This window comes from Mycteria americana, chromosome 3, assembly GCF_035582795.1.
Source record: "Mycteria americana isolate JAX WOST 10 ecotype Jacksonville Zoo and Gardens chromosome 3, USCA_MyAme_1.0, whole genome shotgun sequence".
Lineage (NCBI taxonomy): Eukaryota > Metazoa > Chordata > Aves > Ciconiiformes > Ciconiidae > Mycteria > Mycteria americana.
The window spans coordinates 122,103,776-122,130,315 of record NC_134367.1 but is presented as its reverse complement, the minus strand read 5'-3'; the positions used below and the strand labels follow the sequence as shown (position 1 = coordinate 122,130,315).

The 26,540-nt window shown below is 45.5% G+C and overlaps 1 protein-coding gene across 2 annotated transcripts in view; it reads left to right on the top strand.

Moving 5' to 3' along the window:
* Positions 1-26,540, top strand: part of SPRED2 (sprouty related EVH1 domain containing 2) — a 68,535-nt gene that overhangs the window by 3,116 nt on the left and 38,879 nt on the right. Inside the window, exon 1 of one of the 2 annotated variants that reach the window (XM_075496839.1) lies at positions 25,179-25,399. The exons of the other annotated variant lie outside the window; for it this stretch is intronic. Coding sequence (XP_075352954.1) covers positions 25,383-25,399 — 17 coding nt within the window. The 5' untranslated portion in view covers positions 25,179-25,382. Of the gene's footprint in view, positions 1-25,178; positions 25,400-26,540 lie in introns of those variants that run through there. 2 annotated transcript variants of the gene reach the window in all.

The following is a 26,540-nucleotide window of genomic DNA, read 5'->3' as shown; positions in this document are numbered from 1 at the left end:
TTCAGATCGATACTTAGAGGTCAGTTTGTCATTGCAAAGCGAGCACCTCTTTCTGCATCTCAGCCTTTAGTTCTGCTTCCCTCCTTCCCCCCCCATCGCTGCCTCGCTTCTCCTTTTCACGTTGCGAGGGGGGGAAAACGAGGACACCCGGTAATAAATCAGAGGCACGAAGCTGCAGCGCTGAGCGTCAGCGGTGGGAGAGTTTTGGGCAGCGGTGCCTGCACCCAGGAGAGGGGCAGCTGCCCGCTGCGAGCAGTGACCCTCTCCGCAGCCGGCAGCTCCCGGGTGGGCTCCTGGCGTCTTTCCGCTTGTAAGTAGGAGGATGGAGCTGAACCCTTAAAGTGATTTGGTTACACCCGGAGGCTGCCGCCTGCTCGTTCCGATGCACGGTTCCAAGAAAGTCACAGGAAGTAATTAAATGGAAAAGGTCAGAGAACGAGGAAGTGTTGGTCTGCAGCCTTTCGCTGCTTGGGATGGAGCCGCGACGCCCTGCCCAAGCCAGGCGGCCGCTGCGTCCCCGGGGTGTCCCCGCCGCTCGGCAAACGCGCGCTTGATTTATTCCAGCGAGCTTGGAGCGTGCGTGCCAAGTGTTTGCAAATGGGACTGGTCCCCCAGAGGTTTTTAACGAGCTGGGTTAAGTGGGACACGTCTCGGGCAGCGTAGGGGGCTGCTGCAGTGTCATATGGGACGGCAAAATGTGGCAAGAGATCGCACCGATGCTTTGGGGTGATGCATTTTTCCCATTCCAGGGAAGGAAAATTAAACTTGACTCAAGCTCGTTTGTCCTTTCGCTGGTCCCAAAATCCCGCATCCCTCCATCGCTGAGCAGGGACCAGCGACGCTTGCTCTGAATATCGAGTCCATCAATATTGCAGTTTGCCCTTTACACTGAAAAAATAATTTCTTTCTTTTTTTTTTTCTTCATTTTCACCATTTTGCCCAATACTGATGATTTTTTCTGTAGCTGTCATAGCAGCTCATTCAGCTAATTTTTTTTTTTTTTTTTTCTGCAAGCTTAAGCTGGGGAGGAAGGCATGGGACACGCTGTGTGTCATGACATTATTGCTCGCAAGTAGGACAGGAAATGAAGGATTGCCAAAATACAACTGTTTATTTCTTGGCCTGAAAACATGCCTGTTTAAAATATGACATGTAAGTGGCTGCTTTGTTCGGTTACTGGGAGAAGTTGCTGTTTACAAGGGAATAATAGCTCTGTCGGATGAAGGATGGAAAAAAGGAATTTACCCTTTCTACTTCTGTCTTGGAAATGACTTGGAAGGGAGCTGTAGGTGGAAGATGTATGGAGGGGGTGTTTGGTCAGACAACTGGAAGGGAGATCTGTGGGAAGAGAGTTGCCACTAGTGGGAGGGAGCCGGATTTGACTTTCTCAGCACGTTAGTCCACGCTTCGGCCACAGGCAGCCCTTGGATAACCCCGATCCTGTATTGAAGAGGCAAAACATAAACAAACCCGCCTTTGGGCCAGAAAGCGAGGTTTTTCGGCGAGGCTCCCCTCGGCAAGAAGCGTGGTGGGACGGTGTTTGAGCGTGGCGCAGATGCTGCACCAGCAATGGGATCATCTTCAACCTGTTTTTGCAGCCTGTTTTTTATCTCGCTGGGGCGCACCCTCGAGCGTGGGTTAAAAGGTAGGCTTTATCTGCCTGTTTAATTAAATCCTGAGGCTGCAAACAAAAGTGGGTTGTGCGGCGAGGCTTGCTCTTAATGTGGACTCAGTTCGCTGGTAGCTGGATTTAAACCACCAAATTGTTTCCTGTTGGCCACCGAACCGCAGGGAGACGATGGTAATTGTCCTTCTTCTTCTGGACCAGGCTGGAAAATAGGAGCTGGGGACTGAGAGACAACTTAACTGTTGGTTTCAATCCTTCCTTTTGCTTTCTTACACATTCTGGTATGCTTGAGGAATGGGTAAATTAAATTTCCTTCCCTCCAGCAGAATAACAATAAATGATCCTCCAGAGGTATTAAAGCTGGGAGGGATGTACTCGGAAAGTTTGGGTACTGAAAGGGTGCAGGCAGTCAGCCGCATCCCGACGCGGGCAGGGTTGCACCTTGATCCAGCCTGTTGAGTGGCAGCGCCCCGTTTCTGCAGAAGTTGAGATCTTGCAGCTCGCCAGCAAAGGTGTACCTGTTGCTTTCTCTGCTGTTAGGACCAGCTTTGGCCATAGGAACTGCTCCCTTCAACAAATCCATTGCAAAATGTGTTTTGTTTTATTTTTCCTTTTTCCCCTCCCTTTTTTTAACAGTAGAAGGTAATCCTTCTTGCAAGAGACGTGCAGGAGTGGAGAGGGCACAGAGATCAGTGAAATTAAAAGCACACCTCTGGAGGCTGCGTTTTTGATATATGCCCTGTTCGCTAAGCGGAGCATTTGATTTTTGGAGGACTTAAACTTCTGAAGCAATGCAGAAATTTAAAAAGAAAGAAAATAAAAATTTCAATAGTCAATTTCAGTTGATTAAAAAAGGCACAAATAGACTGCGGAGTTGATGGACAGCAGATGCGAGCCGCAGCGGTCCCCCATTTCTGTGGACCACAGAAAGCAAGTGAGGAGCTGTTGTCACATAAATCCCGGCACTGGTAAAAGAGGTCTTCTGCAAGCCTGCCAGCAAGCAGAGCGGTGCAGCATCTCCCAGCACCTCGCTTGCGCTGACCCTTTCTTCCCACCTTGGCCATGGGTCAGTTTAGCTGATGGTTTCTAACGTTCCTTTTTTTGTTTCTTTTCCACCCTATTGGTTTTCTTGCCAAGATGTTGTGAGTTTTCTTTTCCCTCCTTCCCTTTTCCCTACCCACGTCCACCCCCGTTCCTTGTCAGATTTCCTTTAATCATTTATTTTTCTGGTGCTTGCTCAGTAACTGAAAACCTGACCCTCTGAAGCTGCGGAGAATTGCAGCTGGGCTGCGCCAGCCACCTTCTTGATGCCTTCCCTTTGCGCCTAGCCCTCAACGTTGGTTTTGCATCAGCTTTTTGGAGCAAAGGTTGGGTTTGCCCGCGTAGTTTCTCACGCTTCGTTTCCTCGCACAGCGAGGCCGGCTGTCTGCTGGTCCCCTCCGCTCGGTGACTCGAGGGTGGCAGGTTGCAGAAGCACAGCTGGGGCATGGGGGCGAGCCCTACTAATGCAGCGAGAATAACAAAGCAATGCCTGAATACTGCACTTCTGCCCGCTGGCGCAGCTGTTTTTAAAGTTTTTATCATAACAGCAAGACCATCGGTGTCGGTACCCGCAAATATCATAGCGGTGCTCCTCACCTCTTTTCCTAGTCCACCTCGATGTCAACCAAATGTTGCGTGGGCAGAGGGAGAGCGTTGTCTTTAAGTCCAGTAAGATGTCTTCACTCCGTCTTATTGCTGTCCCTCCTCTAGCAAAGTCGCCGGTGGTTCCTCCCTCCCCTCCCCTGCCCTGCACCCATGGCACCCAGGGAAGCGGGCTTGCCCCGGCGCCCGCTGGCTGGCTCTCTGGTGCGGGAGATGCGGCTTTGCCTCCATCCGAGGCTGGACCAGCTCTCCGCGTGGAGCTGGAGACCAGGGGCTGTTCCCTCCTTCCGCTGGGTTTCTGCGCTTTCCTGCCCGCTTTCTCCGTTTCGCTTCTTGTTTTGTGCTCTTTCGTTTCCTTTCCCCTGTGCTCTTGGGTTTGTTTTTTTTTTTTTGTCTCTTGCTTGTTTTATTTCTATTCCTTCACGTGTCACTCTTGTCTGGAAGTAGGACTTCTGCCATCGCTGCAACTCCTGGTGCAAAGCAAACCCTGCTGTCTCCGCTGGCCGTATTTTCTCCCTAGCATCAGAGGAAGGTGGTCTCCTGTAACATACACCTGATGTAGCCATTGGAGCAAAAAACGTTGTCTGCTTCATGCAGTAGAAGTAGATGCTTCACCTTAAAAGTAAGCTGTGTTTTATCAAAAGCAGCATTACAAAGTGTGCTTTCAAGGCTGTTAAAAACCTTTCTGCCAACAGCAGGCAGGTTCTACCTGTTGCAGTAGGTCTAACTGAGATTTAATCCAAATTACTGTTTTTGTCTCCAGTCTGCTTGTTCTTAGACTCTTTGAATAACTTTCTTCTTTGGCTTTCTTCACTTGCAACTCACACTTCAAGGACAACGTTTTGGTTTTTGTTGTCGTGTGTCGTGTGCCCCCCCCCCCCCCCCCCTTGTTCTCAACTCCTATGTGTGCTGTAATCGGAGGAGAGATCTTGAGTCTATCAGCTGAGCCTGATAGCTGATGGCTATTCCAGCTAGGAAGGAAACTTCTTACTGGCAGCCGTGGGGAGGAGGGGTTATAGGGCTTTCTAACAAAATTACTTGATTTCCCCGTCTGTAGTGTTTTTAGAAGTGAGATTGTGGAGTTGCCCATCTCCACAAAGTGCTTGGACTTCAACAGTGGCACCTAGCAAGGAGAAATGCATTTCATGGCCTGAAGACTACCGTGGTTGTGGAGCTCGTTCCTTGCTAGCTAGTGCTTTTTGTCTGAGGTGCTACAGAAACTAGGCAAAATGCAAGCCAAAAATAGCATCTTTAGTGAACTACCTAAACAATTAAATGCATTTTTTTGTTTGCACATGCATTAAATGGCCTTTCAAAAGTAACATTAGGACTTGTTACCTGTGTACATCTCTCTCTCTAGGAACAAAAGGGTTTGTCTCTTGTTGAGAGCAACCACTTCCCCCCCTTTTTTTAATAGGAAAGTTGAGTTGGTTGCTGTTACACCTCTGCTGTTGCTCTTTGTGAGACTTGCATTGATGGCGCTGGGAGACGTGTTGTAAAACTTGATAGTGTCTTTTGATCTAGCGTATGGGAAACATGTCTCTCTGCTTGTAAGGACCTGTGCTGCCGTGCAAGGACTGCACATGCACTCAAGTCGCAAGGAGGTCTGGAAACGCTTAGATTTTTTTTTTTTTTTTTAATTGCATTATACATACGTCCTGTTTGGATAGTCCCATTACTTCTTTTTTTGCTAGTTAAAAGTGGGTCTGAAGACTAGGCAGCTTCCCTCCCTGCGCTGTACATTAAAATGTTTAGCATTGCCTGCCTGTTCGGTGAGTGGTTAGGAGCAAGATTAGTTTCCTTTGCAATAGCTGAAATACGTGGAAGGTGTTTGCACAGCAGTCAAGTTTCAAAATGCTGTGGGAAATCACGAAGCTTCTTCCCTAAACACCGGAGCTTGTTGCAGCACCACGGTCTCGCCTACCAGCTCCTTCCTCGTCCTCCCCTCGCCTGCGGAAAGACAACATTTCTTAAATGATGTGGTTTTATAGGAATTAAGTCCATGCTTAGGATTAGGTGATGCCACTAGCAGCAATTAGCATCTGAGCTAAAGCGCATCTGTGTAATATTCTTTTCTTTTTGAGTCTCTAGACCATTTATGCTTTTTATTTATTTATTAATTCACATACTGGTGGTGGAAAGCATTTGGGGGGGGGGGGGGGGGGGCAGAACATGATGCAAAAGAAGGCTCTCCCGTAGCCTTGTGTGTATCTGTTTCTAGGTGGAGGGTTCCTCCCTTTAATATGAGCAACACTCATTTTTCTGCAGCCGAAATGACTCCTCACCCGTAGCACCTTGAGCAGGACCCCACGGTGAGGGGGATGCTGCCCAAAAAGTTACCCGTTGTGCTCGCCCCTGTCCGTCATGCGCTTGCGCTTGCTGAAAGCCGAGAGCTCAGCTCACCTCCGCTCGCTGCGTTTCTTCTGCTGACATGTCCAAACACTCCCGCCTGGGTTTTTAAGCGCTTGGAAGGCAAGCTGGCTGTTTACGTGGTTTTATGAGTGGAAAGGTATGCCCCCAAGCTGATATAGGGTTACTAATGCTTCAAGTTGCAGCATATAGGGAAGCGTGTGCTTTGCCTCGAGTTGGGACAAAATGAGGCAAGGGGGGGTGAATAGCTGGGTTCGTGCCCGTGTAGCGAGTGATAGTTCGGGCAGCTTGTCACACGCATCCTTCCTCCCCTGCAGCCCATCACTCTGCCTCTGGGCTGGGGTGCCAGGAGGGTACCACCGGGACAGTTGTCCGTGGGGTCTTTACAAGATCTCTAAGGGCTGAGAAAAGAAAAAATATCCAGATGCTAATACTGGAGAGCTACGTTTTTTGTTTTCCAGAAATCAAAGGGATGCCATAACGAGTTGCTGGAAGGCATCAGCGGAGCTGGCGAGTAAACTCGGCCGCTGCTGCAGGCTTCTGGGTCTGGGGTTGCAGGTTATTTACAAACAGTCTGGTTCTTCAAAATTACATAGAGATCAGAAAGTATCACCCAGGCTAATTCAAAGCACACTCGGAGCTTTTTCAGCTGTTTAACTTAGTTTTTGTTCAATAGCATGGTTCCTTTAACACTTGGACCTTTGCATCTCTCCATCCTTTGTCCGTACTGCATGGGTTGGGGTGCAAGGACAGAAGTCAAGCAGCACAACGGGGAGCCAAGCACCTAATTTTGCCTTAGATGCCCAATGCAGTGGGTCCTCGTGATGCCGGCAAGCTGAGAAATTCACCCTCCTGCTGCCAGCTTGGCCGTTGAAGAGCTGCATGGGAGAGCACGTTGCTGAAAGTGGGGGCTAGGCCTGCCTTCTGCCGTCTTCTCCGCAGTTTTGGCAATGCAGCTGCCTTATTTGATCATGTTTCCTAAAACCCAAGGTGCCTGATTCCTTAGCACTGATTTTTTTTTTTTTGTAGTTCTTATTTTTTAACTTTTATTGAAATCCCCACTGCCTTGGTGGGGATGGAGAGCCAGTGTACGGCCACCCCTGTTAGACCGCAGCGTAAATCCCTGTATTTCAGAGCTTGTTACTCTCCATGTATTTAAAGTGTGTGTATAAATTACAGAAAAGCCACTGATACTTCAGCGGAGCACGCTTGCGCTTTTTTTTAAATACTGGTGAAATTACAGCAAAAACTTTATCGCTGGAGATTTATAGTGCTGCCAACATAATTCATCCTTGACTGAAACTTGGCATGGGAGGTGTTAAGCTGGTTGCAGCCCGTCATTGCTTTACATGTTGTTACTGGATATATGCAGTTTGGTGGCTGTAAAGATAGAAAGGTTAGGAAATGGTAGAGAGTTTTGTAAAATAGTAATTCCAATACTTGCGTTGCTTGAATGACCTTGTGTTTTTAAAAAGGCATCTGATGTTTTGTCGAACTAGAGGAAAAACTTAGTGCAGAGCTTGTTTTCTGTGTTTAAAAACAAGAATAAAAAGCTGCAGTACAATTAAAGCACTAGAGCTGCTTAAGAGAAAAATTTCCTGTTTTTTTTCTCTGCAAGTATTTAGCATTTTGGTATTGTAATACTGCGTGATAGCCCAAATGTTGAATGGCTGGAAAGTTATTAAGCAATGCTGGAGATGAGCTGCTGCTTGTTGTCCAAAGGAAGTGAAGTGTAGAGAGTTAGCTAGCTTAAATAATAAATTAATTAGCTAGCTTAGCTAGCTTAAACAATAAATAGAATAAAAAATTAAAGGGGGATTGATAGGAGCGGGGGAGAAAGGGGACTAAATGCATTTTAAAGATGCAGTTAAAAACCCAAACAGCATTATGTGTTATATAGACAAGGATAACTCGCAGATTTTTCTAGGATAAAAACACATCAAGAACAACTGTAATTTTCCTGTATCTTGTCCACCTTAGTGACTTGGAGCTCGGTCCTGCTGAACCGTGGGACTTCTCGTGAAGCATCTACAGCCTCTGCACTTCTGAGGCACTGGATATAAATATTGTGGACAGGCAGGCTGGTGTGGAGAGGAGCTGGAGGCGTATGGAGAGCACGCCTCACAAATGCAGTCAGGAAGTTCTAGAAATACCCTTTATAAACACTGCATCCTACAGGAAGAACCTTAAAGCCCAAATAAACCATTTCCCCCTATGCCTATGTATACATAAACTCTACTGGTCTGGAAGTGCTTATCAGGTCAGTGATGTGACTTTTTACAGTAGTTCCTAAAAGAAGTTATATGATAAACATCAACTTTTTTTTTTTTTTTGAGCTGTTCATCAGGTCTGTCTGTGCTTTTATCAGTTATTAAAAAGCCTGTGTCTCCTTCACCCTTACCCAGAAGTCATAAACCTTCCCAGGCCAGTTCATCTGGATAAGTGACCATTTTTTGTTAAAATCCTTCCAAGCGCAGAGTTGCACGGCTTGGTGCGGGATGGGCAGAGGCAGAAGGAGGGTGGGTGATTTTATATGTTCAACTTGATGTGTGCGTGGGGGGGGGGAGTCTTCCCTCACCTAAAAGTTGTGCTTATATGTATGTGGTATGTGTAGAAATGATTAACAGATGGCAGATAAAGGGGAAGCAGAAACAGGCTTATTCTGATGCATTGGACTGAACTCCAAAAGAGTTTGTTGGTCCTGGGATTGCTGTGGGCACCTTGCATGATGCTGAGCTGGACGACGTTAAAATACGTGTGCTTGCGGTATGGTCGTGTTTTTACCCAACTTCCCTCCTGTGTTTACACGTTAAAAATCTTCTTGCTTCTCTCCCAGTTTTATTATTAGGTCCCAGAAATGCTTGTGTACCCAGAAGCCAAGATCTAGCTGGGGTCTCCCAGTTTTTGGGTGTGGAGCTAGCAGTCGGTGCGCCTCTTGACCTCAGCCGTGCTGATCCTCCCCCAATGAGCGGTAAAGGAGCCCTTCAAAATCACAGTCTATGAATGAAAAGAATTACGGCTTAACGAAGTCTGCCACCAACCACTCATTTGGTTTGGTTTTGCATGCACACCTTTAAACAAGGTCCCTAAAATAAATTTCCAGGGCGTGCAGAAAAGCTCCCCCTCCACCCCAAACCCCTGTAAGCAACAAAAAAGACTGTTCCCTAAAGTTAGCGGCTGCATGGATTATTTTAGAAATAGTGATCGTGAAGATCTATAAATTGAAACACAAAAAGCCCCGTCTGAGGCATTTTTATCTGGGGTGTGAGAGTTTGGCTATGGAGCACTGAATTTCTGCTGTGGTTAGTGCCTCTGCACCCGTGTACCTCTGTATTTTCCTGTTCAGGAAAGTTCTAGGTGAATTGTAAACTGGATTAATTTGTTGATATGATTTGCCTTTTTGTACAAAAGTAATTAAAAAATATTTCTAGCAGCTTTGTTGCTGGTGGGGGTGTTTGGGTGGGGTTTTTTTTTTTTCCTCCTTCCCTTTACTATATCTCTAAGGAAGTGTGGGCTACCTTTATCAGAGTATTGGTGGAATAGCTTCCCCAACCTTTCATATGGTTGAATAAAAAAACAAACACTCCCCCTTATGGGAAGGAAGGGATGGGGAAAGAAGGGTGTTTGTGTGCACTTTCCCATTCATGTTTTAAAAAGAAAATATATAAACTTCTGGAGTCGGTGCTGCGTAACTCATGCGATTATAGGAGTTGAGAGTCGGAAGCTTAATTTGCTTTCTCAGCGCTGACTTAAAGAAACAAAACCAAAGGGGAATAGCAGTGAGCAGGAGAGCACTTGCTGCTTTGGTTTTGCCTCTGCTGGACAAAATGCACTCCCAAGTTCTGTAGTGATTTAAGCGACAAAATCACTAGGTGCTTTTGCAAATCAGTTCTCTTTGGATGACGAATGTATCTAAGGTTTGTGTGTTCATTTGGGATAAGATGATACAGAGGAAAATGTGTCCCTTGTTCCAGCACTTAAATTTTGAGATTTCAGTAAAATGCATACCTTTTGTGCAAACTTTGTATCAAGAAAAAACAGTTAAATATTACTAGACTATTTCCCTCTTCTACTTCCTCTCTGCTGCAGGAATAGGAGGAATAGTTTTTCACAAGACCATTTACCAGGCTGTGGTTCTACACGAGTTTGGTACCCTTCTGAAAATACTCGACTGCAAGTAGTACTTCCCTATACATGTTTTAAGACGGAAAAAGTTGCTCTGTTTGCAAAAGTTGCTTGGGGTACGAATGGTAGAGGTGGGAATAGAAAAGAGCATCTCCGGTTGGACCTCCAGATGATCATCCCCCTTGGATCACTGGTGGTGAGCCCTGGCTATGGTATAGAAGTTTAAAGCAGCCAGGTGCCACGTTTGTCCAACAGTAAAGCAACCCCTGCCCTGTACGCAAGGGTGGAAAAACCCAGCTGCTTTGCGAGGGGCTTCTGGATCTGTTGTCTCTGACCCGTTTTCTGTGGAACAGTTGGAGACGATATATAGCATACGCTGTTTGTTGCAATTAATGCTATAAAGGACTTATTCAATGGACTTCCAGGGATCTAGCTGAAAACTGCTGCTGGTGGTTGCAGGGAACATGCCTGTGCCTGGGAGAGGTTGTCTCTTCAGATGGTTGATGTTAGCTGGCCTTCAGCTATGAACCAAGTATCAAAGAGAGGTCCTTCACATCCTCTCTCATCTTTTTAGGAAAGTGACAGTCCAAATATTAGGATGCATTAAAAAATATTTGGTGATAGCTACCAACGTTGCTTTTGAGTATGGTCAGTACTGGATTTTTTTGCAGTGTATATGGAAGTAAACATCCCTGCATGTAATGGGAGCAGTGGGGAGAGAAGGGAAGGATGGGATGGCAGAGAAATTTGTTGACTTAATTGGTGACGGGTCAGCAGAAAAAGTACTAATGTTTTTTGTACTGATTCATTCCAGTTTGTGGTTTTATAAACTTTCCACAAAGTAAACCTGGGCCAGTTGGGTCACCCCTTGCTACAAGGGGCACGGGAAGGTGGTGACTGTATTTTTCTTAGACCAGCAGAAGTGAACCTTCTCCGTGTCTGCAGACAGTATCTTCCAGTGTCAGATGGTGTGCATCTTCCTTGGGTTATCGTTCAGAGGCTTGTTTCTTATCAGGTACAGAGCACCTGGCTTTTTTCTTACCCATTAAGTGTAGTATCATGTCTTATTTTCTGGCTCCTGGCAGAGTGCAGATGCCCAGCAGCGTGGCAGGATAGCGGGGGACGTGCTGCTGGCTTCAACCCCAACTGCTAGTTCAGGCTCATCCTCGTCGCCTTGCACACTCGATGTCACCCAGATGTGCAATGCCACTGCAGCTTCAGGCGACTCCGGTGGTACAATGACAGCAGTTTTATGCATCTGCTTGGCAGCGATTGCTAAAAAATTGCTATAATGTTAGCAGTGGGGAGCACAAGGTCACGCTGAGCACCTATTTGCAAAATAGCCCCAGTGAGAGGCATGCTTTGGGTTTAGCTAGTTCTTTAATTGAAAGAGGCTCCCAGCAACTAATAACCCAACCACTCTTTTAAGCTGTCATTTCCTTAGGTGGAAGGAATAAATACTCAGCCCCTTTCCTCTACTTCTGCATGTGACTTTTGTCGGCAAGAAACTTCTGCTGCTCCCTGAACTTCTGAGCAAAATGAGCTCCTCAGGACAGAAGAGGGAAACTCCTTGAGAGCACTCTCCAGCGCTGAAATGCACCGTATAAAAGCACGTTTGTACATTTTGTTACGCAAAGGAATTCCTGGCCATACCCAGCCTTAAGTAAATAGCCAGGGAGAGGCGACTGAAGCATGATGGATAGCTGTGGTTGGTGAGGAAAGGCGCGTGGCGTGGAAGTCCACGGTGCAAAGCAAACGATAAAGGGAACCGTGCCGCGTTTTACAGAAGCGGTGTTGTGTTAGGAGAAAACTGTCCAGTGCCTACAGCTATGCTCAAGGTCTCCTGCAACAAGTACAGAAAATGCAGAAAGGTTTTCTTCAATCCATAGGTGAATTTTCCTGTTACATCATGCATTTCAAGACACGTGAAAGTGATAACTCTTCATCAATGAAAGGAAGTAATCCATTGGGGTGTTTTGCTGATTTGATGTTTAGCTTCAAATTCTGGACAGAAAAAAAACTCCGGAATTTTAAACTCCTTTTCTCCAGGATTTTAAGCTCCAGGAAAGTCCTACCTATAGATTGCCTGAGATGCCCTGGGTTGGTGAGATGGCAGAAGACCAAGTGGGGTTTTCCTTGGATGGCTCCAACAGGAATGTGCCTGGCTGAGCACCTGGCGCAGGCATGTCTTGCTGTATAATTCATAAAAGGGATTTAGAAACTCCCTTGACAGCAAAGGTAAATTTTTAAAACCCAGAGAAAACTCAAGACTGGAGAGAGGGGAAAATGTGGCTTCTTGGAAGGTACTGTGATGCAGGGAACGTGAACACTGCTGTGCAAGGGTTTCTTTGCTTAATTGAATAAAAGAAGGTGAAAGGTTGTGCATGTTCACAGCTTGTACATATTCTTGCTATTTTATATTTAACTTCAGAAAGTCACAGACCTTAATATGGGGAAGGAAATACTTGAAGGCTAAAATTCAGTCTCTGTATATTAATTTTATTTTTGGAACATCTCAAATACAGGAACTTTTTTCCAGGAATATGCCTTTGTCATTCATGATCTAATTAAAATGGTGAATATACTAACCTCTTTTGTGCTGAAGGAACATACTTGCTTCTGTATGTGGTAACTTCCCTCTGCAGGATAGCCTTAATTTTGTCAAGAGCGGCTTGTTGTAAAGGTCAGAAGGTGGTTACCATCTTCCCTCCCATCAAATGTGTGCAGACAGACATGGAAAAAGTCTCTCTGAGATTGGTCTTTGTGGTTTTTCATACAGAAACACACAACAACCTGGCACAGGGATATATAAGCTTGCAGGAAGCGTTCTTATATAAGAAGGTATTTCCCATGTGTTTGGTGACCAGGAGGTGGCTTGCAGATACGGCCTCCTGCCCAAGCGCGGGTGGCAGCCTCTGCGAGGCCATGCCTTTGGTTGCGTGCCGTGGTTGTGACAGTTCAAGAATAAGGTTTGCGATGGGCTCCCTCAGCCTGTTGGTGCAGACATGCATGGGAGCTGCAAGGTTTTGGGAGCTGCAAGCATTGCGCCGGCTTTTTCTCCGCGTTGTGTAGCACGGTGGTCTTGGCTTATGTTGTCTATGGCTGTAGCTCTGTTTTTGTGAATGCTTTTTGCCATTTAGCGCTCCTCTGTGTTATGGATCAGGCATAAATTAGTCTGCCCACGTCATGGAGCAGGATTGTGGCAGAGTGGCTTTTTATTTTATTTTTATTTCTTTAGCTAGGCAATGTGCTGAATGCGTTCTTCCTTTTGGCTAAAATGAAACCTTCTCCCCACCCCAAGCTGCTCTGTCACCCTTGGACTTCCACCATGCGAGGCATGAGACACATGCAGAGCACACCATAGGTTGGTGCAATGTTTCAATTAACTATTAAATTCTTTAGCCTGGGATATGACCTAATTAAGCTTGAAGAGCATGCTTGCCCCAGGCGAATAGAAAGCCTGCCTGAACAAGCACTGGGACACCAAGCAAAAATTACTCCATATCAAAAGAAAAGCTTAATTTTAGCCTTACAAATCTAACTGGGATGTACACCTTCAGCAGCCCGTGGATGTGGGTTATTGCGTTGCCAGATGTTAGCAGATTAAAGTCAATAAAATCTGCTGTTGGGAAACGGCATGGGCGCCGCTGGGCTTGTAAGAGCCATCCGTGGCCACTTCACAGCAGGGTTTCAGGAAAGCAAGCGGGGAGCCACTTTGAGCTCGCACTGCAGCTTGCTTGGCAGAGGGTCACAAGGAAGTCCCGAGCACTGTCCAGGAGCGGGATTTTTTAAATAGTCCCCGTACCATCCTCCATACCGGCAACAGCTGGTCATCATAGGCATGATGGGCATCTGGGGTCCCTGGCACCAGAGCCCAGCCTTCTCCGTTGCTACCTTGGTTGGCAGGAGAGTCCACAGTCTGTAAGTGCCATGGAAACTTTTAAAGCTGCTTGGTTTTTTTATTATTATTTTTTATTTTACTTCTGATGTCATTGGCATGCATCTCTGACTTGCTGAAGTACCCACGGACCTCAGACACTGGTTGATTTAATGGATAAGGCAAAAACGCCCCATGCAGCCGGAGCTGTGCAAAGCCAAGAAGCCATGAGATGCCCCAGAAGAAGAGATGTTCGATGCTTTCAGCATCAGCTGGCTTACAGCTGTCCTTGTGCACTGCGTGCTCTGTAACCAGGGCTGCCAAAGCTTGGAAGGCTGGTTCGGACAAGGCACCCATCATTTATTGTGCTTTTTTGTTATTTCATACTGGTTTTATATGCCTTGAAGAGCCAATCTATGACTCCTGCAAGTGTCTGTTGGGTATTGGCAGAGGATGGAGAAAAATACTGTTGTATTTTGCTAATTTGCTCACGCTTGATGGCAGGAGTCAAAGTTTGGTGGTTTTGTGGAAGTGTTGTCCAGGCTTTTTTGGTAGCTCGTACCTTCATCTTCATCTAGAGCAAAGAAGGGGTGAAGCCAGAATATCTGGGTGTCTTCTCAGGGTTGAAATGACATTTCTGGGTGACATTTCAGGGTGTGAAGCACGGGGAACCTTGGCGAGCACAGTATATGGCAGCTTCTCACCACCACCTCAAATACTTAATTAGCCAGAGAGCGTGAACTTTAACAGCGCTCTTGATAGTGATTTCCTAGAAGCCGGTGCTCAAGGGCTCTGTCTGTGTCTGTTGTTATTATTCCAATTTCTGTTTGTAATTGATGCGAGTTGTTTAATTACCAATACCATCAGTTAACGCAAGGAGCTACGAGGTGGTGTAAAACATTTCGTTGCTCAAAACCCTGGTACGCTGACACGTGTGGGAGACAAAAAAACAAAAATTAGAAAAGATTAACAGCTGGTCTACTCGGATGTGCAGCAATTCGGCAGGATTTTAATGTAAGTAATCACTTGAAAAGGGAATGTGAATTGGCATAAGGCAGGTACCCACTAGCTAGCCTGGCTGGCTCAGGTGGGCTTTTGAGCATAGACCTCTGCTTATGCCTCGTCATTGGGGAGCATGTCAATGTTTTCTATGCCACTGTAGCAACGTTGGCATTTCTCTAGACAGGGATAATTTGTGTGAACTGAAATTTTAAATTGTTTCAGAGTCAGATCTTTGCTTCTCTGTTTTTACTGCAATTTAATTGACCATACTTGTTGTTATAGTCGGTCGCTCTCCTAGTTGATACATACAAAACCAGAAAATATGTGGCTTGGTTATTCTGCGTCGGACAAATAGCAAATGCTTAATATTTGATATGTGTTTATACAAATGTTCCATGTAGTAAGCATACAAATAGCATCTAGGTCTTCATTGCAGTTGTGGTAGAGGTCAAATCCGAGTGGAAAGCTGGGTTGATAGTATTGCCCTTGCTTTTTTTTTAATATGGATCATTTCCCCCCCCATAGTTAACTAACATCTGCTAACTGACGTGGAAATTTAATTATATTTCCTAAGCGATGAATGCTCTCGTTCAAACGGATCACTTCCAGTGGAAAAAAATAATTCAAGTATATATGGTACTAAAGAGCGAAGTGGCGAGAACATATTAGAAGCATAAATATTTAAACCTTTTTTTCAGGTTAAGTTAAACCTAATTTCTGTACTGATGGCTTTCCACGCTCTGGGAGTTTTGCAGACAGATGTGAGCTTAATTCAGCTCTTAGGGTGGCATTTAGTACATGTGCGTAGCATTGGCTGCAATGGGAATGATCTAAATTTCTTGCAGGCTTTAGCAAGAAAGAGGTGGAGAAGTTGCTTCAAAGTTTCTGAATGAGGACAAATTGATGTGGTGTCCCCATCCCCTACTCTCCCCACCTCTAATAGCAGAAGACCCCTGGGCAGCACTGTGCCTCAGCCTGACTCACTTAAGTAAGGTAACTTATATATATGACATGACACGAGTCCAAGGGCTCCTTGTGATGCCACTGTGAGTTTGCATGAGATGTTTCTGAGATGGAAGAAAAGGTTCGTGCCTCTGGACAAAGCGGTGGTGTCTGTTCAGCTTCGGTGACTTGCAATGGTCTGAAAATAGTTGTGCCACCAAGTTGCTGCAGAAGCAGTGGTTGGCCTTGGCACATCCCCACTGCAGCCTTGGAGGGACTGGAATTCATGGCGGTGGTAGTTTCATTTTCATTTGAACAAAAACCAGGACAGGAGAGTCCAGAACAGCTTTTCTTGATAGTTTCTGTTTGTGGCAAACCCCTTCATTTCCAGCAAGTACTACCTTAATATTGAGTATTACAGTAAATATACCGAAATACGAATCTAGAAGGAGCGCCTTTGTCCTGTGGCTATGGGGGAAATCGCAACAGCAAAATAACTCGGTTTATTGGTATCGCCTACAGAACATTGTCCACACAGTCAGTGACAGCCCTTTCAGTGGCTTGTAATGGCTTTAAATGAGGTGAAAACTGAGTAACAGTGTTGGCTAGGGAGGCAGCTAATCCGTAATGTGCAGGATGGCCTCCCCAGACTGACAGCTTTGGGGACCTGGGTGAGGAAACTCTCTGCAGCTGCTTTTGTATAGAGAATAGTGTGACCTGCAGATGGAGGCTTTTGCTGGTATCTTAAGCTTCAAAAAAACAAATATTCCCTCAAAATAACATAAAAAAAAATAAACTTCCACTTCTTCCTGTTTTTATAGTTTGCTTATTTCCTCAGTGTCATGGTTTTGTCTCCAGTACTGTAGATTATTAATCTTCAGAGGATCAGGACCTTCATAGAAGTATTTCCTGTACATGTTTATCTGTCTCTCTAACAAATTAGTATCTACTTGTTCTCTTCTGAATTTTCCTGCAAATAATAGGAAGCTCTCCCTCAGTAATAAGGCTTTTTGCTAGTAAAAATATCTAGATGAATCACTGCCAGGGGTTAAAGTACCTTTTGTATGACTTAGTCGATGGCATCCTTTAGGACATCTGCAAGTAGCCCCAAATTCCAGAGGTCACTGTCTTTGTGTTGGTTTTGGCGAAGCATTGTTTCAGCTAAACTTCATTTATTTGGTTGTAAGTGCATCTGGAAGTCTCCTGTGCAAGTGTTACCTAGACTCCTCGAAGAGAGATGCTGCTACGTCTAGAGCTTGTTTTGAGACTGCCACAGTTTTCCACCTAAGTTATTAGCAGGAAGATGTATGCAAGGCAAGCGTTGGCTGTTAGTCGACAGAAGAGAGCCCGTTTTGCATGTCCAACCCTTGCGTTGCCTTGTTATAAAAGGATGGAGGCAATATTTTCAGCCGCTACACTGCTAACTTTTGTTACTTTTAGCTAATCTCAGCTCAGTTTTTAAATACAGGCATTAAATATGTGCATTTAAAAATATTCCTCCTAAAACGTGCATGCATGCGCGTGGTGGATGGGGACTCAACTCCCACGTTCTCCATGGACTCGTTACAGCCCAGTCGCAGCTTGACAGGCTGAAGCGAGGATGCGGTTTCTCCCTTGTACCTCAAAACTGATGGTATGCATCATCCATGCATCTCCAAGGGAGAGCGCTGGATTGGGACGAGTAGCTGGCTTTCCATCTCGGCTTTCTATTTCAGATGGAGCTGTCATCATCCGACTCCGTCACTGAATCTGCTGAAGCTGGGTCTGTTAACGCTGCCCGTAACTCAATGCTAGTGCTGGCACCACCTCGTTTCCATGGTACACGCTGGATTGCATCGATATCCGCAGCATCTTCACAGCATTGGCGTGGTGGCTCCTCCAGGGCTGTCCCCACGGTGGAGGAAACATGGGTTGAGCACCTGCCTCATCATGGGGTTTAACATTAACAAAAAGGCATCCCTGGACAAAGCAGCAGTTTGCAGGTCCTTCGAGGCATAACCTTTTGAATTGCCCCTTGCCCCACCTTGCAAATTAATATTGGAAGTAGCACTTGATCAGACTCAGAAAGGCTTGGGGGGATATGTCGGTCTTTTTGAGATTTTTTGGGGGTTTTTTTGTTGCAGACAACTTGACAACTTGTGATTTTCCATCACGGTGCGAATTGTTTAGCAAAGCTCGCATTCAACTTGCTTTTGGGCAGTATGTGCATATTTCTCTCCCTTAGCAGGCTGAAACACCATTGCTGTTTTCTCTGAATATTAATTTCTAGTGGACAACAAGGCCTTGCAGGGCAGTCTTGGCACGTTGTGCTTCCACCACCATCTTGTCTGGGAGCCGAGCTGGAGTGCTGGGTGTAGAGCTGACCTTTCTTTGCACGAATGCAGCGGAGACCCATCTTCAGACCAAGGCTGCTCTCTTCTAAAATTTCTCCTGCTCCAAGGTACTAGTGGACATAGCGGCAGAGGCAGGTAAATCCTAAGCAAGGAAGCCAGAGACTCATAATATAACTGGATGAAACCGCCTTAAGGGAAAAGAAAACCAAGTTAGTAGAAGTGCACGCCTATCCTTCGACGTCCCATCCTGTCGGCTTTGCGTCCTTGATAAACAGGAATTAAAACCCTAGTTAAATCTGAGTTTAAGGGGAGGAAAAAAAAGAAGCCGTTTTGGATTGAGATAAACACTTGTGGTTCCATTATCATCTGCTGAATGTGCGTAGGGTGGTTGTAACACAGCTTGAGACGGTGAAGAACAAGCGGGAAGTTGGAAAAAAAATCTGGGTATATCTTCTTCCTCCCTTCTAGACATTACCTTAATTTATTGGGGGTGGGCAAGTTACAGATGGGGCTTTGCCCAAAGATAAAGGGTAAATATTTTCTACTCGCAGATCTTCAGCAGGAAGATAATGTTGCTTTTCTTCAGTATTCATTTTTTGATGTTTTTAAACAGAGTGTTTAAACAGGGTGTTGTGGCCTATTAAATGAATAGACTTGCATAAGCTATTACTAGATATTTTCTAAGCTTAGCAGTTTTTTTGGTCTTGTGTGGGGCATTGATGTTCTGGTATTCCGTGATTAAATCCAGAAGATTTGAGATTGCAGCTCCCAGCTGATACTGACTGCCCCAAAAACCCTGACGGGAACAGGATGAGAAGCTCCTTCACCATCTACACTGCTCAAAGGAAAGACCATGGGAGGCTTCAGTCATCTTCAGATATGCCAGAGGACACCAACATGCCTAAAACTTACCTAAAACTTAACCTAAAGCAGACATACCTAAAACTTAATCTTTTTGAAAGGAATTGGCATGAAAACACGAACGTGCAGCACCTCGAACAACTCATCCTTACCCGTCAGAATGAGAATATGGGATGACCCTAAGTGATCTCCACTGATTGACTTCTCTGCTGTATGTGAGCAAAATTGCTCTTGCCAGTGATATATTCAGTGGGCACTTCGCACCACCGTATCTTCTAGCATTTAAAAGATCTTCCTATTAAAACAGAGCACAGGAAATATAAGCCGTTAAATGCGAGAGACACTTGTGACCGGGCGAAGGATGGTGGTAGGAAGAGAGGCACACAACTGCCTGCAGCTTGAGGAAACGCTTGTTTGTTTGTGCTTCTTCCAAAGCCCTTCTGCTTTGCAAGGGAAGCGGCGGCAGAGATGTAAACAGGAAAGCTGGCTGCTGCGAGAACAAAGTAGAGGTTGGGAGATGCGCACAGTTGGCTGCAGGAAACCAAAGGTATTGGTGAGAAATCTCTGGTCACTATAGGATTTAAATAGTAACATCAGAAAGCTGTGCGGTAGTTAATGGCAGGCATCCAGATACAGGGCAGGCATACTCTATGCAGGAGGAGAAACCTGCCCTGTATCATTTCTGTGCTCCAAAAGAGGCAGGCTGCAAGGATCGGTACCCTAAATTAACAATAAAATAATTCCCACACTACTAAAAATCAAGGCAGAGTCATAAGCGTTAAACATCTTCCTTTAAGGCTATAAAATAGCAGCTTGTTCCCAAGAGCAGTGGGAAGAGCTGGACAAGGTACGTTTTAAGGGCAAGATAATGTTTTACTAACACTTAGAGGAGACGCAGAGCAATCTTGAAAATTTAAGCTGGTCGGATTAAGTCAGTCCCCGGCAAAACAGGGAGCTGGCTGAGAGGAGGTGCAGTCACCATCAGCTGAAATGTATGAGCTTGGAGCTGGTCCACACTGTTTTATGGAAGTTTTCAGTGGATTTAGAAATGTAGGTGGATAAAGGTTATCATATCATGGCACTTGCCTTGTGGTCTGCTGTATCTCGCTGCCTTTGCAGGTGCTTTTAGCATGAAGTATTGAGTCCTGGCATGAGGGCTTTGCAAAAGATAGCACCAACCCTCAGAAAGAGCAGCAAGAGTGATTTGAAATCTAGAAAGGAGAAATTGGAGAAGACCAGAAACTGGATATACATGGTCTGGGGTACACATAATTAGTCTGGGAGTACTTGCACCGGAAAAATTTTTCTCCAGAAAGCAAAAGCAAAGATGCAATGTTTAGAAGTTAAAAGATTCACACTTTAAAATTTTTTTTTTTTTTTTTCGGAATGTTGTGGATTTTTCATCAGTTGAGATGTGTTGCAGATAAACTGGAGTGAAGCGTCTGTTAGATTAGACAGTCTAGATTAAAGCTGAAGTGAAACAAAAGCTTCATTTAGGAACAATCAGCCAAGTCAAGATCTTCAACCTGTGTTAAGAGCGATCGGTTTTCTCAAGGGGTCAGAGAATGAATCCATCCACGGCAGTGATCGATCTTGGCTTGCAGAGGCAAGGAGCTCTTCGGGCGGTTGAGCCCTGCCATGTGGCCGATCTAGGAGATACCAATACCGGTTCAAGAAAAACACAAATTCAGCTGCAAACTGTGGACAGGCAGGACATCAAAAGCACCTCTCCCTTCAACTAAGTATTAAAGCACAAAAAAAAAAAAAGAAAGGAGGAAGGTCTTGGGGTTTTACTAGCCTTTTTTTTTTTAACCAGTTTTTTTAATCAAGAAAATCAAAATTTGCAGCCTGCCTTGTGATGATCGAGTCCGTGTTACACGAGTGCAAAGTACAGGGTTGGATTTCCCGGAGTGTACTACAGCTGTTTGTCCAGGTATCAATTAGGAGCTATGGAGGAAGGGTTTAATTAGAAGAAAAGCAAATGAGGCTTTTCCGGCATGGAGGAGCTCGGTGCATGTCATTTGTGTAACCTCTCTTCTGGTCATGGATGTTTATTTGGAGTAGAGTAAGACGCTCTCAGTGGCTTTCCTTTGATCTGTCTGCAGGAAAATGAAATCCACATGGCCTCCACCCAGAACCTTTCTGCATCCTGGATGGAAATGCCCATCTATACTGGGATCATTTTTTATTGTCATCCATATGTGCATAGGTCCATTCATCTATGACAATGACATGTCTGTCCAAGGCCTAAGCTTTAAAACGCCCAGAAAAGAAAAATGGTTGTTGCAAGCTGTCAGATGGACTTTTTAAACCGATATATCAAGAGTTGCCTTGGTTTGCACAGTTTGTAATGGCAAAGAAATGCTGCCTCCAACTTCCCACGCTCATTTAGCATCTCTGTAATTTATAAATAGGTTGTGCCTTCGCTAGGACCAGGGATTGTACTATATGTAGTGATCGGGTGCCAAAGGGACACCTGCACTAGTCCAGCCGGGATGATGGCCTCCTGGCCTGCGCCCTGACCTGCAAAGCAATTGCTGCCAGGCGTTAACAGCAAGATGCTTGTACCGTGCTAGTGGCTTGCAGCTTGCCGGAGCCAACGGCAAAAAGAAAAAGGGATGGAATCTCTCTTGTTTCGGATCAGATGATGTCTACAAGAGATTAAATACTGTAGCTTTCCTTTTTCCTTAGTTTTACTGGAGTACCTGGGGTGCATTTGTGTTAGGAAAGCATCATGCTCAGTGATGCTCAACATCTGGGTGAAGACTATATTGAGAAATGCATAAGCGGAATCGAGCTGTGCCATGACCAGAACTGCTCCCACACAGGCTTTTAGGGACCATCTATCTCCCATCATAAAAAGTTTGAAGTCATTCCTAAGGATCAGCATTTCTGCCCTTTTTCCAATTTCTGCTATACTTCCAGCTCTTCCCTACAACGTGACTTGAATGAACGCTGTATTCAAGAAAACCTTGTGGGCAGGATAGACAGCATGAATGAAATGGGTATCTCTGAAACGCTGGGCCAAAAGCTGCACTGACCATGTCTATGAAGTCTTTCGTTTGGTTGTTTGTTTGTGGTTTTGTTGTTTGGTTGGTTTTGTGGGGGTTTTTGGTGTTTTGTTTTGTTTTGTTTTTTAATTAAAGCAAAAATAGAGAAAAACAACCTTCTTTACCCCTCACAGGGCACAGTAAGCAATGTTTAGGCGATATTGCTATAGCAAATCTTGAATGCTCTACCTAAGGTAGGTTGCCTGGTGTTCCCAGATGATGAGACATAACGAGTTGTTGGAGTGTCCTATATGGACTTGGGGCTGCAGATACTCGGAAGCATACGCTGCACCGAAATTGTGCTGAAACATCTTTTTGCCTTGTTCACAAGCTGTCAGGGCTTGGTCCTGTGCGCTGTGTTAATGTTGTGCTGCAGAAGTTCAACCCATTAATACAACTGGCATTAACGAGGTGACTGAATGTCATTCTCTTCATCACAAATACTCCAGCAGCTACAGTGAAAACGGGCTCCTCTTGCTCCAACCACAGTCTCGGCTCTTTGAACCGTGCTTGTAGTTGGCCAGCAGAGAGCGGAAAGCAGATCCACCGCCTTGTTGGCTCTCCAGTTGCAATGTTTACTTTAGATTTCTAATAGCAAAAACCCTGTAGCAGCGTGCACCCCGCTGGAAACTGGGGAAAATGTTCATGTATTAGAGCAGCCGCTCACCAGTCCAAGCTAGGAAATGAACAAAAGCTTTGGAGGATATTTCACTGTAGCACCAAGCTAGTAGGGATGGGTGTGCTAAGGTGTACTGGACCGGACAATATTTAAGGAGAATAATAATAATAATAATAATAAAAATAAAAAGTGCAGCAGCATTGCTAACCCTGGAGCTGAGGTTTGTTAGCTTAGCCTTAAGTTTAAAGAACATTTGCAAAAGCAAGAGCCCAACCAGTGATTCATTTGATGCTCACAGCTATCCAGTGACTTGATATCCACTTCCCTTTGGAGAAAACCCTTGGGAGCAGGGCTTGAGGCCAGCTGAATTAGGTGGTGGTGGTTCTTCTTGACTGATGCAACAGCTTCTCAGCGTAGATGGAGAGCCGGGGCATGACTTGCTTCAGTTGCATACATATGGATGGAGCACACTGTAACGTTTGTAACGGAGAGCTTTTCTGTCTCTTGTGTTTTCACATGCAGAACACTTCTCCCTACATGCCCCTGATCCCAGCACACCAGCAAACAGGTGACTTTGCAGAAAATACCCAAGGCATGGCTCAACCCAGCCACACGAGCCGAGAACTACCCTGCAGCAGCTGCAAAATTGTGCTAGCTTTGCGGTGGGTTGGCTTGTCTGTGTAAACCCATCTTTTGATTTGTAATGCCGGAATCATGTTTGTTAATGCTGTTCCTCCGTAAGCCGCCTTACGTCGGTGCTCAGCCCTGAGTCTCACCGTGTGCTGTGCTTTGAGTTTCTAAGAGGACCGATGGGCTGCTCTGTGGAGCGGTGGGAAGGCAAGAAAACAGGGAAGCTTTGGGGAGATGTAACTGCTCGAGCTCTTGTTTCGAAAACATGATTACAACACAGCTTATTCAAAGATAGTTTTGTCTTACGCTGGGAGGCTAATTTCATCTTCCCCCACCCCTCGGGAAAAAAACTTTAGAAACTGGACTTGCAGCAGAAAGGGTCAGAAATCTTTCTTTAATTTTTCTGGCTGACGTTGCTTTGGACTTGGGTGCTGATTTCTTGCTGGAGATAGCTGGGGCAGAGCTGGTGGGTGCTGCGTTAAGCATTTGAGGGTAAAAGCAGTGCTGCTGCAGAGCTTGAAGAGGAAAGCAAGGCAGCAAAGCCTGGCGTGTCTGGGTAGGACGAGTTGTGGACTGGGGATGTGCAATGAAAATTAAAAAAAAAAAACACAAACCCAAAAACACCTTTTTTTTTTTTTTTTTAATTACTTGGATAGCACGATGCTCTGACTGGCTAATGAGTTACTCACTGGCCGCAAATGCACTTCTGCCAAAACAGAGTACCCTTTGCCCATTAAATTAAGGACCTTTTTATGTTGGGTATTGAAATAGGGTAAACGCAGCTGTCACTTGATCCCACTACGACAAACTTAAAATGCTGCCTGTTGCCTTCAGCGTGGCTTTGGACGGTAGCTTGATTCCATTGTCGTGACAAAATCCAGTCAAGCTGCAAATAGGTGCCTGCAGCTACACCCGGGGCTCGCCGGATGCTGGAGAGAAGCAGCGAACAAATGCTTCTGTCGCGGCGACTCGGGATGTCATCATCATCCTCCGTGCAGCCTGCTGTCTACGCGCTGAAACTGGGCTCAAGCCTCGCTGGTCTCAAGCTCGGTGTTTCTGTGGTCCAAGCTTGAAGTTTGCAAGAGCGTGTGTCATTTTAGGTTATTAGGTCTTCAAAATGGGGATGCAGCTTTCCTAAAGGATGCTTTCAGGCAGCATCACCTCGGCCACTGTTCGCCATCCTGGGAAAAAGGGATTTTTGCCCCAAACTGAGGTTAAAACAGTTTGGATTTAAGGAAGGCAGAAGCAGCTGAGCCTGGAAACGCTTAAATTAGCTTTCTTCCCCCCTCCTGCCTAATCATCAGCATAGATTAGTTCAGAAAGCGGTCAAGTATTTTTAGAAGCTGCTTTCAGAGCCCCAATGTCACAATTTTTATTCTTGTTGTTGGTGCCGAAGCAGTTCTTGAGCAACGTTTCTGCTTTAAAAACAGGAGAGGGCATTTAGGGGTGAACATATAACTTTGTGGGGGGGACACATTGGCTGAGCGAGGAGTTAAAACAGTTATGAAGGTTCTTGAGCAGCAAGGGAACGCTTGAGACCAACTGCCCGAAACGAAGCTCGTGCGTAGGGATGTTGCTGTGTTAGCACTTCGGCTGCGTGGGCTGCCTGCAAAGGTATGGCATACGACGACCTATAGCTGATATCTATAAATACCAACTTGTTGCAAACTGGAAATATTTAAAATCCTGTTAAAAGCTGTGATGGAGACAGGCACGTCAGGAGGGTGAATGCTTCCCCCAAGCCTGTTGAGTTGTTTGGACCCTTGGTCCCGGTGCTGCGTTAGCAGCTTTTGGAGAATAAAGTGCAGCCGGGGTTACCGGAGGAGATGACGCCCGCTTTCAACTTTGGACCTGTTTGCAGTCCTGGGTGAGCGGATGACGTGCCCGCCGGTCTGGTGCAACCTCTCGGCAGCGCGTTTGCTCCGTCAGCCGCTGCTAAACACCCCGTTATTAGTTTATGGCAGTTGTATCGTAATTATTTTATTTGTTTTCCAGCCTATAACCGGGGTGGGGAAGCAAGGATCTTTGGTGGGTGCATGCGGTTGTGCTCTCCGAGCTGGGAGGATGTTGCGAATGAGTAATGGTCCGGCCAGGGCTGTAATACGCAGAATACCTCTGGGATGACTCACCCGGTACAATGCAGCACATCCCTCAAGGAGACTGAATCACGCATGAGGGGAAGCCGCTTGCTCGGCAGCAGCCAGCTGGGACGCGGGGCGGCCAACGCCGATCCGTTTTATCGGGAGGCTGGCAGTGGCAACGATGGTAAAACGGAGCAATCGGGGTGTAAAATGTAGAAGAAATGGCAGCCCCGAGCAGGTATGTGTGTGTGCTCTTGCTGTGTATAATTTCTTTTTTTTTTACTTTTTTTTTTTTTTCGCCGCCGCCGCCCCCCCACCTGCCCCCACAGCCCTTCTGAATCTTTTCTAAATTAGCATATAATTTATCTGTGAATATGGATGACTACTTCTGGGAAACACAGGCTTTCTTTTATGATTACATACAAATTTGTTTCAGAAGTAATGGTTTAACGTGCACCCTCTCTCAAGTACCGAGAGGAAAATAGGTGCTACCTGGGAAGCTGCTTCCCTTGATGTCCCTCTCCACGGATGCTTGTTGGGGTTGGGGGGGGATAAAGAGAGGTGGAAGGCAAACTCCGTGGGCATGCTGGCTTTGATGTAGATAAGAATGTCTTTTTTATTTTTTTTTTTAAGTGCATTTACCTGGCAAAAGATAAAAACGCTTTATATTTAAGACCACAGTTATCCTGCTTATTCCTTTCCTCCCCCTCCTCTGAAATAAATTCAGCTGGAATTGAGTCACAGAATTTTTTTGTTTTAAATATATTTGCAAAATATTGGCTAGCCTTTGTAGTTGCATCGTACATGTCAGGGAGGATGTTTACGGAGGGATAAATATAGTTGTATTCTTCGCTCATCAAAATGGAGGAGAGTGGGGGGAAAACACAAATTGCTTAGGGTGAGCAATTTCTGGTTTTCTTCTTTTCTTTGTAAACTTTGAATTTTTCAGTAATACTATGTATATGTGTGTGTGCATACATAATCATTTTTGTGTTCCGGAGTATCATTGATTCTGTAGCTGAAGATAAGCACGCCTTGCATTATATTCTCTCACGCTTTAATACAACTGCGTTAGGACGGACGGGTAGCACTTAATCTGCAAAATGTGATATTACACGGGTGTAACCGGATACCTTGTCTGGCCAGCGCGTTTGGTGGCATCACGGCTGTCTACGGCGTGACAGCAAAAACTCATGGATGGGGAAGAGGGTCATGTGGAAATCCCGTCGTCTTGTGAATTGAATAGATTTCTCCATTACATTCCTCTGTAATTTTTGGCGAGTGGTATCAAATCTCTAGTGTCATTTTACAAAATAAGGAGGGCGATAAAACTTCTAAAGCTGGAATACAGTTGCTGTGCTTGTTAGTTTTATTTCTTA